At 40.8% G+C, this 12,132-nt stretch overlaps 1 protein-coding gene across 9 annotated transcripts in view; it reads right to left on the bottom strand.

Annotated features, from left to right (window-relative positions):
* Positions 1-12,132, bottom strand: part of SCUBE2 (signal peptide, CUB domain and EGF like domain containing 2) — an 83,223-nt gene that overhangs the window by 64,379 nt on the left and 6,712 nt on the right. For all 9 annotated transcript variants that reach the window (XM_008007377.3, XM_073018529.1, XM_008007342.3 and 6 more), the window contains exons 3-4: positions 6,662-6,787; positions 2,228-2,362 (exon numbers count right to left, since the gene is read on the bottom strand). In XM_008007377.3, coding sequence (XP_008005568.2) covers positions 2,228-2,362; positions 6,662-6,787 — 261 coding nt within the window. The remainder of the gene's footprint in view (positions 1-2,227; positions 2,363-6,661; positions 6,788-12,132) is intronic.

Here is a 12,132-nt window from a genome sequence, read left to right as displayed (position 1 = left end):
GAGCCTGAGCAGCCATGAATAGGAACAAAGGCAGGCCGGGGGTGATGTGTTTCTCTCCAGCGTACCCTCATTATATGGGTGAAAACACACAGTCTCTTTATCACAGCTTTGGAGTCTTTAAGGATTAAAAAAGAAATCAATATCTTGAGCTTTCCCTCAGAGTCAATGATTACGATGCCCTATATTAAAGAACATTTTGTAAATAATTATTAAAAACAACAGCAATAGAAAATACTAGCTTCCTGTGTTGCCTTCTTTCAATCACTTTTAAGGTATTCGCTGTGGGTTTTTAAGCCTACAGTTTCATAGTTTAATGTGCACATCAGAGAGAAAATCCTAGAAGAAAACTTTTTACAGGCTGTTCTATTTGAAGAATCAAAATGCTAGGATGCAAAGGTTCTCCGTTACCAATTGCTATAATCCGTTGGCTGACACTCCCATGGATTTGCCAAGCAGTCAGGTTGAAACACAACAGAAAATCATAGAGAACACTTCCAGACCACAACTCAAATTCTTGGATTTTGGTTTTAGTTCCAGACAAAAATGTTCACTTTAAATACTCTTCAGGGGATCCAAGAATGTCTGAATTGTAGAAAATTTAGAAAACACAGTTTGCAGAAAGGAACTGCATTTGTATTTGCTTATGTTATGAGGAGCCTGTATCTCTAATAGTCCAGGGGTTTGCAGGACTGAGCCAGGGCTCTGGAAGTGCAAGGATAAGGGGTGATCTTAATCGCTACCAGCTGCTTTGTAACTGGGTGGGACCCAGACTGCGAGGGCGCAAGCAATGGCTTTAACCTGCAGGTCCCACATCCCTCCCCAGCCACCTGCAGAAGAAGCCAAAGTGACTTCCCAGGAAGCAGCTGGGAGCAATCAAAAGGAGAGATGCCCTGAGATTTGGATCACTCTGTGCCACTGGCCTCCTAATTCATTCCCACCTCGAATTTGGCCTGCATCGGACAAGAATGCAGGGCACACCAATGACCCCAGAGAACCTGACAGGAAAATGAAACCCAACTGCTACTTTATCAAGGGCCACACCTGGTACAAGATAAGAAATTGCCTGATCAAAGCCAGTGCATGTGACTTCCCTGCCCCAAACACTGAGAATGAGCAGACTCCGGGTGATGATAACCATCAAATCCATTGGCCCCTGGGGATTCCTCTGACGATTTTTCTTAGTACCCAAACAGGTATTCCAGTTAGGTATAAGGTGTGAGCCACCATCCTTGGAAAATGAGACGAAAATCATCTTCCATAAAGAAACCCTTGAAAAGTTACCAAGACCAGGATTAAAACAATCTACAAACTTGTGATTAAACAGTAGAAGAACTTAAAATGACCTCATTCTTAAGTAATGGGAAAGAATAAGCAGCACATGGCCAAAGGGGTTAATAGGCTAGTATTTAGGGCTTTTCCCCTAAAAATAGGCAGATGCAACTCCAAGAGAAACACAGTCACCAAAATGTGACTCTTCAACTTAAGAAAGAGCAGGGAAGAGTTAAAAGGATGACATTCAGTTAAAAATAACTGATTGGCCACATGTACTTAATGCATCTTCCTCTCAAGAATCAACTAAGTAACAGAAGAATGAAAAAAGGTATAAACTCAAAGCAAAGAAAATGAAAAGCAGGACATCAGAAGAGAAGAGTTTCTGGCAAATTTACAGAGGAATGGTAAATGGTGACATAGGTGAAGGAAACCACAGCACGGAGAGTCCAGGGAAGGAGCCCTTCTGCCCCTCGGAGCTCAAAAATGCAAAACATGGAAGGGCCAGATCTAGCTTGGGGCTGGAAGCAGGGCACTTCATTGAAAGTCTGCATGGGAAGGATCCGGCCTCCTCTCTACCCACCCAGAGCAGGGAGCAGGATCATACTGGTGCTGTGGTTTTCAGCACCTTTTTGAAAAACTTGGCAGATCATCCTCTATATTGCTCCTGAGACATCTAGTCACGTTTGAAATGTATTCTATGTAAAGATTAGAATCAGAGAATGTGAGAGTTTGAAAGGACCTCAGTGCTCACCCAGTCCAGTGCACCTATTTTGCCAGGTGAGGAAGTTGAAGTTCAAATAACTTGCCCACGGTTAGCCGGCAGTGGCATCTAGACTCAGGCCTCCAGACTTTCTATACCCTGTGCTTCCCCCCTAGAGTCAGTGTGTGTGCATGTGCGCCAAGGGAGGGGGTCTCAGATGTGACTCCGCCCCCATCCACAGTGGGGCAGAGGTACCTTCTGAACGGTGAATGCAGGTGTGTTGATTGTCACTCAGGAAAAACCCCTCCTTGCAGCAGCACTCATAGCTCCCCATGACGTTGACACAGGTGTGCTGGCAGCCGCCATTGTTCTCCAGGCACTCATCCACATCTGGAGGGAGAGAGGGATTAGCCTCTGCTTTGGTGACTGTTTCAAATGCCCCACCTCACCCAGCAGCTCAGGGGCCCTGCTAAGCAAAGATGAGGTCCCTCTTCATGTCCCTGTACCACAGAAGCTTTCTGAATCAAAGCCAGTGAGGTCCACAGACAATTACTCAGTCCTTATGGGTCTGGGGCTCACTTGGCCAGGACCACCACATGGACACAAGATCAATTAGCTCAGTAAATATTTGTTGAACACCTTCTCTTTCCAAAGCATGGTGCTAGAGGAGACAGCAAAATACAGATAAGGAAGATAAAACTCCTTCCCTCGGCCAGGTGTGGTGGCTCACGCCTATAATCCCAGCACTTTGGGAGGCTGAAGCAGGTGGATCACCTGAGGTTAGGAATTCAAGACCAGCCTGGCCAACATGGTGAAACCCCGTCTCTGTTAAAAACACAAAAATTAGCTGGTCATGGTGGCACATGCCTGTAATCCCACCTATTTGGGAGGCTGAGGCAGGAGAATCACTTGAACCCGGCAGGTGGAGGTTGCAGTGAACCGAGATCATGCCATTGCACTCCAGCATGGGCCTCAGAGTGAAACTCCATCTAAAAAAAAAAAAAATCCTTCTCTCTAGGAGCATGCACTTCAGCAAGAGACAAGTAGACAAATGATTCTGATATAAGGTAAAAGCTGGTGCAAAGGAAAGAAATCACATCTGGTCGTGGGGTATCAGGATGAATCAAGGATAAGCTAATAAAAGATGGGCCCTTAGAATTGTCCAATTATAAATCAGGAGAGAAGCGATTATAGGTGGAAGACAGCGTGAGCAGTAGCACAAAGGCTGGGAGGCATGGAGAACATTCAGATACCAGTAGGTCAGCCCATTTGGCTAGAGCATAGGGCACATGGAGGGAGGTTACAGGAGATACAGCTGGGAGGACAGACTGTGGTCACACTGCGGGATCCTGAACACCAGGCAAAGAAGTGCCTACTTAATTTGGGAAGCAGCTGGCAACCACTAGAGTAGGGGAGAGAGTCTGGCCTTTCACTTTGAGAAATACAAGGCGGCGGCTGAGAGCAGGACAGAGGGAGGGGAAGAATGGGCAGTCTGGGAGTCCAGCTTCACACATGCATCTGCAACAGCCACAGCTAGCACAGGCAGGAGGCAGAGGAGATGCCAGGAGTCCCAAGAGCCTCTAGGGAAGGAGCCAGCAGAGAGGTCAGGAGGGAGGAAGCCTTCTGCCACACTGTCAGGGTGGCCTTAGGGGGCCTTCCTGCCACTCTGCCTGTGATACCCTGTGCACAGCTATATTGATACACTTACTGACTTGCAGCCTCAAAATCCTTTACTCATCTACCTCTACTAGACTGCAAACTCCTTGAGGACAGAGATTTTTATTTCAATTAGCACAGCCCTGGAAGACAGCAGGTGCTCATTAACTATTCAATGCATGAACAAACAAGCAGGAGAGGATAGCATCACCCGAGTCAAAGAAGAGAAACTTCCAGAAAAGTTTCAGACAATAAAGGCTCAAAGTCTGATATAAAAGCAATTTATTTTCTCCAGTCTAATTTCTCATGTGCCAATCACTAGCTCCTGTGCGTATCCATAATAATAATAAAAACACCTCACATTTAAATATCTGTTATCTGGTTTCAAGCTTCAGATCTTATAGTCATCTGTCCTCCCACACTACTGAGCAGATGTCTGACTAAACTGATGGGACTCAAGCCATCGCCTGAAGCCTAACAAACTTGCCCTTGTCTATGCCAAAGGGTGAAGGAAGCACATTCCAGAGGATGAGCTGTGCTGGAATACACCTGGCTTAGGTGTTCCACAGCAAGACTCAAGGTGAGTAGGAGAGGTCAGTCTCCCTGAACACCAACTCCTGGATTGGCTGCGAGTAAAGGTGTGCTCCCCTCTGAGCTGCCACACCCCCATCCCACGTTTAACCCCCAATTTCTTTTCTCCAAAGCAATCAGAAGTGTGTCATTTAGCTGGCTGATGCTCTCTGGTTGGATAAATACAAAAGTGTGTGTCCATGTACGCAGATATCTATCACTAAGCTGGTGAGCTTCTCCAGACCATAAAACAGTGGTTCCCAACCCTGGCTATGTGTCAGAACCCTGATGCCTGGATGCCACCTCCAGAGATACTGACAGAGCCAGTCTTGGATGAAGTCTAGGTGATGGTGTTTTTTAAGCTTCTCAGCTGATTCCAGTGTGCAGCCAGGGTTGAGAACCACTGCTACAAAGCCAAATAGCTATGAAGAGATCCCAGATACTCCAAAAATATAAACTGAATGCAGATGGGGTGAGCTGTATAGAAGAGCTGCCTTTCGTTTTTCAGACTTGCAGGCATTCAGGATCTTGAAGTGCTCTATGTTTAGTGCCAAAGCTAAGTGGTGTTTGTACCTTGTGTCTTCTAGCTAATATATTTGTGGCTAATGTGTGGTTAGGAGGCTGAGGAGATTGAAGGGGTCATCCCAGAGAACTCAGGAGACATTAGGGCTCTGAGCTTCTTTCTTGCCACAAACTGGGTCGGCCCTTTCAAGTCTGAATGGTGGGGAAGTGTCTATGTGTGCTGGTCCTACTCTTCTAAATGTACTTCATTTTCTTGTTCCTTCCTTTTAAAGAGTCCTTACCCCCTTCAGAAATACTCAGTAGATACTCAAGGTCTCTCCACAAGGCAGATCCTTGCTACCGAGTCCACAAAGAGATCCCACAGAGGGGAAATGGAGATACTCTGTGTTAATAATATCTGTGTTATTGGCAAAGGCAAGAAAAGACTCTGCCTTCAGGGTTTCCAAGCAGGCCAATACTCAGAGCCGCCCACCAGCCCTGGCCCAGATTCCTAGCCCCTGGATGTTTCTTGCTCTTAGGAACCTCATCCTTCTCCCTGACCCCAGGCTGTGGATTACGGCACCACAGTAATGACGAAGTCTGCCATCAGATATGCATCCTCCAAATACCCTTGTTGACAAATCAAAGGGAAATTTCCCCCTGAAAATGGAAAAAAAAAAAAAAAAAAAAGCAACCCATGTGGTATGCCTCCCAACAAATCACACACTGAAAGTGATTTCATTTGTCTGAGTTTTTAATTAATATTGATTCCTGCTCTTATGATTGTCTTTCAAATATGCCTTTTTGTGGTACTCACTGCCTAGAAGGTTACTGGTTCCCTCGCCTGCAATCAAGTCTTACTGACAGCTGCAGGCTTGGAAAGTCACATGATGTGTCACCCAAAGCCTGATCTCTCACACAGGGCACGGACAGGAAATAACAGAGTCCATCAGGATGGAGCTCCAGGTGACACTGACGTGGGATAAAGGTCATATGAGGGTTAAGTCCCAAATGGAAATAACCTCTCCTCCACTCCAGAGCCCCAACACGCAACACACAGGTTCTGCCTGGGCTTTTTCTAGTTCCTTTTATGCATATCTCAAAGCATTTAATCAAAGGGCCATTCCTACCACACTATAAGTGGGTGTCCAAATCGCTGTCCCCGCAGAGCCAGGGCCTGGCTCCACTGCTCCTTAGTTGGCCAAGTAGACCTCAGCAGGTTATCCATACGAAGGGTCGTGAGTGTCAAAGGATGCCATATTTTCCTGTGATGTTCTCCTGTACAACTAATACCAGCCTTAAAAAGCAAACCACAAATACCTACCTGCCAGGAGTGCTGCATCCTCTAAGACTATCCAACACTCAACCCCATGCAGTTGCTAGTTGCTTCTAAGTTCTGTTTTATTCCTGGCATAAGGAATGAATGTAAACAATACTCTTTGTAGTCTCTAACTCAGGGACTAAAACTCCAACAGATGTTTCTGTTTTGTGGAATACTAGGAAGATGTTCATGGAAGATTTCTGTATTAGTTTCTCTCTTTTTCAAGAAAAAAAGGGGGGTCTAGCTGGCTGTAACCCCAGCACACATTTGGAGTCTTCAGGACAAGGAGTTTTTCCAAATTCTAAAATAGAAACACTTACAACATTGAAAAAAATGGTTATAAGTCAGGACTCTCAACACAAGACCAAAGATCTTAAAAGGTGACAAGTCAATGCTAGAAAGTCAATAAATAGTAATGACAATGTCACCCATCTCCTTGGACTAACAGAAGATTTATGTTATGAATGATCACATAAAACTAAAACATTTTACCTCATTTTCTATCACGGAGTCTGACTTCCAAGGAAGCAGAAAACACAAGGCTCTGAGCCCGTTTTTGTCTTCATGAGGAGGTCTTCACCAAGGGAAAGCAAGGGGTGGGAGAGTGAAGGAGAATTGCCATTTCCAAATGCCTTCCTTACCAAGACAATTATGACCATCATGAGCCAACATGAAGCCATCAAAACAAGTGCAACGATAATTGCCTGGAATATTCAAACAGTCATGGACACAGCCTCCATTGAGCTCATTTCCACATTCATCGATGTCTGAGGAATAAAACAGAAGTAAACCAGACAGGTGCTATTTCTTTGATGTGAAAACATATGCACTTACCTTTTAACCAGCCATTCCACTTCCAGGAATCTACCTGAAAATACATCTCTAACAATAGGAAAACAAATATGCACAAGGTTATTCACTGCAGTGTTATTTCTAATGACAAAATACTGGAAACAAACTAAGTTTCCATACATAGAAGAATAGTTTAATAAATTATGGTACCTCTACTCCATGGACTACCATGCAGCTATTTAAAAAAAAAGAGAGAGAATGAGGAAGATCTCTATGAACTGATTTGGAGTAATTTCTAGGATATACTATTAAATGAAAAAAATAAAAATTAAAAGAGTATCTGTAATATGTTATCTTCATGTAAGAAATAAGAAGATATAAAACACACACAATTTCAGGATACTTTTTGCAGAACTTGACAAGCTTATCGTAAAATTTATATGGAAATACAGAAGACTTAGAAGAGCAAAAACAATTTTGAAAAAGGCAAACAAATTTGGGGGACTTTAACTTACTATAAACCTACAGTTATCAAGACAGCATGGTACAGGCATAAAGACAGATGTATAGATCAATGGAACAGAACTGAGAGTCCACAAATAAATCCTTCTACTTATGGCCACCTGATTTTAAACAAAAGTACTAAGGTAATCCATTGGGATAAATGCTTGCCTTTTCAACAAATGGCACTGGGCTAACTGGATATCCATATTCGAAAAGATGATTTTAGACCCTTATCTTATCCCATACACAAAAATCAACTCAAAATGGATCAGGGATCCAAATGTAAGCATTAACAATATAAAGCTTTTCAGAAAAAATATGTGAGAAAACTCTTTAAGATATTGGGATGGCTGGGCATGATGTTTGGGTGCACTTTGGGAGCCTAAGCCAGGAAGATCAGTTGAGCCCAGGAGTTGCTGGCCTGGGCAACATAGTGAGACCCCCATCGCTACAAAAAATAAACAAAATTAGCTGGGTGTGGTGGTGCACGCCTGTAGTCCCAGCTGCTTGGGAGGCTGAGGCAGGAGGACTGCCTGAGCCCAGGACATTGAGACTGCAGTGAGCCAAGATCGCACCACTGTCCTCCAGCCTGGGTGACAGAGCAAGACCCTATCTCAAAAAAAAAAGGAGAAAAAGAGAAAACTCTTTAGGACATTGGATGAGGTTAAAATTTCTTTGATATAATACCAAATACACAATCACAAATTTTTAAATTAATAAACTGGAGTTTATCAAAATTAAGAACTTTTGCTCTTCAAACGGTATCATTAAGAAAATGAAGACAAGCCACAGATTGGTAGAAAATATTTGCAAATCACATACCTTATGAAGAACTGAAAAAGAACTCTTACAACTCAATAAGAAGATAAACAGCCTAATTTTAAAATGGGCAAAATATTCAAATAGACATCTCAGCTATGATGATATGCAAATGGCCAATAAGCACATGAAAAAAAGCTCAACGTCATTAGTTATTAGGGAAATGCAAATTAAAACCACAATGAGATACCATTTCACACTCACTAGAATGGTAATAATTAAAAAGACAGACAATAACAAATGTTGACAAGGATGTGGAGAAATGGGAACACATACATTGTTGACAGGATGTTGATGGGTATGTAAAATGGCATAGCCACTTTGGACAACCGTTTGGCAGTATCTTTTCTTTTCTTTCTGTAAATGTACAGTTGTATATAATTAAAACAATCATAATGTTGTGAAATCATCACCACCATTCATCTCCCTAACTCTTTTTATCTGAATTGAAACTCTATGCCCATTTAACAATAACTCCTCATTTCCTCTTCCCTCTCTTCCCTCAGGCCCCGACAACCACCATTCTACTTTCTGACTCTATGATTTTGACTACTCTAAGTATCTCGTATATGTAGAATCAAACAGTATTTGTCTTTTTGTGACTGGCTTGTTTCACTTAGCATAATGTTCCAAGATTCCACCATGTTGTAGCATGTGACAGGATTTCCTTTTTTAAGGCCAATATTCCCTTATATCACGTCTGTAATCTCAGCCACTTGGGAGGCTGACATGAGAGGATCACTTGAGCCCAGGAGTTTGAGACTAGCCTGAGCAACATAGCAAGATCCCATCTCAAAACATAAAATTCAAAGCCATTATTTTGTACATAACACATTTTGCTTATCTGCTCATCTGTCAATGGACACTTGGGTTGCTTCCACCTCTTGGTCACTGTGAATAATGCTACGAGCATGGGCATACAAACATCTCCTCAAGACCCTGCTTTCCACTCTTGGGTATATACCCAGAAGGGGAATTGCTGGGTCCTATGGTAATTTTATTTTTAATTTTTTTAGGAACTTCCACACTGTTTTCCACAGTGGCTACACCATCTTACATTCCCACCAATAGTGCACAAAGCTTCCAATTTTTCCACATCCTTACCAACATTTATTATTTTCTATGTTATTGATAGTAACCATCCTAATGGATATGAATAGTATCTCCCATTTGTTGTTTTGATTTGCATTTCCCTAATCATTAGAGATGTTGAACATCTTTTCATGGGCTTGTTGTCCATTTGCATATCATCTTAGCTGAAATGTCTGTTCAAATATTTTGCCCATTTCTTAATTGGGTTATTTGATTTTTAGTGTTGAACATTAAGAATTCTCTACATATTCTGGATATTAATCCCTTATAAGATATATGATTTGCAAATATTTTCACCTATTCTGTGAGTTGTCTTTATATTCTGTTGATATTGTCTTTTGATGTAAAAACTTTAAAATTTTCATGAAGTCTAATTTGTCTACTTTATCTTTTGTTGTATGTGGCTTTGGTGTGATATCTAAGAAATTATCTCTTTGGCAGTTTCTTAAAAAGTTAAACACAAATACCCAGCAATCCCACTCCTAGGTATATACCCAGAAGAAATGAAAATATATGTCTATACAAAGACTTTCATGCAAGTATTCACAGCAGTATTATTTATAATAGCCCCAGAGTAGAAAAAACCAAAATGCCTATTAACTGATAAATAGGCCAAAAAAAAAAAAAGGTATATTCATTTAATAGAATACTATTCAATGATAAAAATGAATGAAATGCTGATATAAGCTACCACAGGGACAAACCTCAAAAGCATTTTGCTAAGTGAAAGAATCCAACACAAAAGATAGCATATTGTATGATTCCACTTACATGAAATGTCCAGAAAAGGCAAATATACAGATACAAAGAGTAGATTGCTGGTTGCTTGAGGTTGGGACTGGCAATGAGGATTCGCTGTACAAGAACATGAGGAATACTACTGAGATGAGGAAAATATTTGTATTATGGTGATGGTTGCACAATTCAGCTGATTTACTAAAAATCACTGACTTGTACAATTAAAATTGGTGAATATTATAGTATGTTAATTACACCTCAGTAAAGTTGTTAAAAAGAAAGCATACATTTATCTGCTTACAGTGCAAAATAAATATAGAAAGGAAAAACCAGAAACTACAGAGGTTGGTGACCCACAGGGCACGGGGAAAGGGTGGAAGGAATGAGGAGGGGAACAGGAATAAGAAAGGAGCGACACTTCTCTGAGTATACCTTTTGGTATATTTTTGATTCTTGGAACCATGGTGATGTTTTACATACATGCATGCATACATACGTACATATAATCTATGTGTATGTATGTATACATTACTTGTATGTATTAATTGTATGTTTATTAATACATAATAAATAAATGAAATAAATAATTGTATGTTTATTAATACATACAATTAATACATACAAGTAACGTATACATACACATAGATTATATGTATACAATTAATACACACAAGTAACGTATACATACATACACATAGATTAATATGTATACAATTAATTGTATACATACAATTAATAGATGTTTAAGGAATAAGGGAAATGCATGGAAGGAGGGGATGGAAGTGAATAAAAATGGAATACAAAAAGAAACAAATGAACCTAAAGTATTATAAACTAAGAGCATAACCATACTGAAGGGGACGGGGAAGAAAAGTATTGCCCTAAATAACACTGTGAAAAACAACACCTTGCTTGGATGCTTTAAGGCTAAAAACAAAAACAGCTGCATGCTATAGACTCTGGTAAATATTGTACTCTAGTTAGCAAATCTGCTTTACTCACAGGGTTATGGACTCGTAATTCTGTGAATACTTTACCTGTGTATTAGGACTGAACAAAGAGGTAAACACATTACAGATAATGAGTGCCAGATTTCTCACTGTTGGAGAAAGTCACAAATAAGCAAAGACAGAATAGAAGGAATCTTGTGGTATTGGTTTGGAATCCAAAGTATCAGTGTAACTAATTGTTTTTAATATGTATACAGATGAATAAATAAAAGGAATAAATATAGATATATGTATATGTGTGGGTGAGTATGCATACATGTATTTCCCAGCTAGGAATGATGACACCCCAGTAGCAATGACAACACCAAGCATCCAGATCTTGGTTTCTATAGACCACTTCCCAGTAAAAGGAATCAGAGTTCCTTGGAGAAGTGGTTGATTCCAGGCGTAGGCAGGAGAAGCTATAAGATGAGTATATTGTTGTACCAGAAAGTTAGGAAGTCCTCAAAAAAGGGATGTCAAAATGACACAGTTGACAATGTGGGGGGGAGCTTCCAATGGCTAAAGCAAACAATTTGAGCCAAAAATAAATATAGATGTAATAAAGTAAATATGCATGAGTACATAGTGGTATAAATTAATAAATAAGTGGGGAAGAGGGAGAGATCTTCCTTACAGAATAATCTCAATTAATAGATGTTTAAGGAATTCAAGAAATGCAAAATTACCAGGAGACACACATCACAGTAATGATTATTGCAGGCAAAATCCACAGTTGCATGCTAACATCAGTAGATGAAGACTTGAGGAGAAACAGGATATTGGCCTCAAAGTATCTCCCCTAAGAAATGTATCTATTGCAAAGGGCAAAAAAAAAAAAAAAAAAAAAAAAAAAATAGTAATTTTGCAGCAGAGAAACCCAGTAAATACCATCTTGCTCAGGCAATCAAGATTAACATCATCAGGAATGGGGCATGTTGACGTCATATGCCTATGATGTGCTACGCTGAAAAGGACACAACAGCACCTCTGCAGCAGCCAGGGCAACAATTCATCACCTCAGTTCTATCATGAAAAAATACAAGACATTCTCTTATATCAATTATTGTTTTTATTGTTTTTTGAGACAGTGTCTCATTTTGTCACCCAGGCTGGAGTGCAGTGGTTCCATCATAGCTCACTGCAAACTCCTGGGTTCAAGTGATCCTCCTGCCTCG

Source organism: Chlorocebus sabaeus, chromosome 1 (genome assembly GCF_047675955.1).
Source record: "Chlorocebus sabaeus isolate Y175 chromosome 1, mChlSab1.0.hap1, whole genome shotgun sequence".
Taxonomy (NCBI): Eukaryota; Metazoa; Chordata; class Mammalia; order Primates; family Cercopithecidae; genus Chlorocebus; species Chlorocebus sabaeus.
This window is presented reverse-complemented; position numbering and strand designations above follow the sequence as displayed.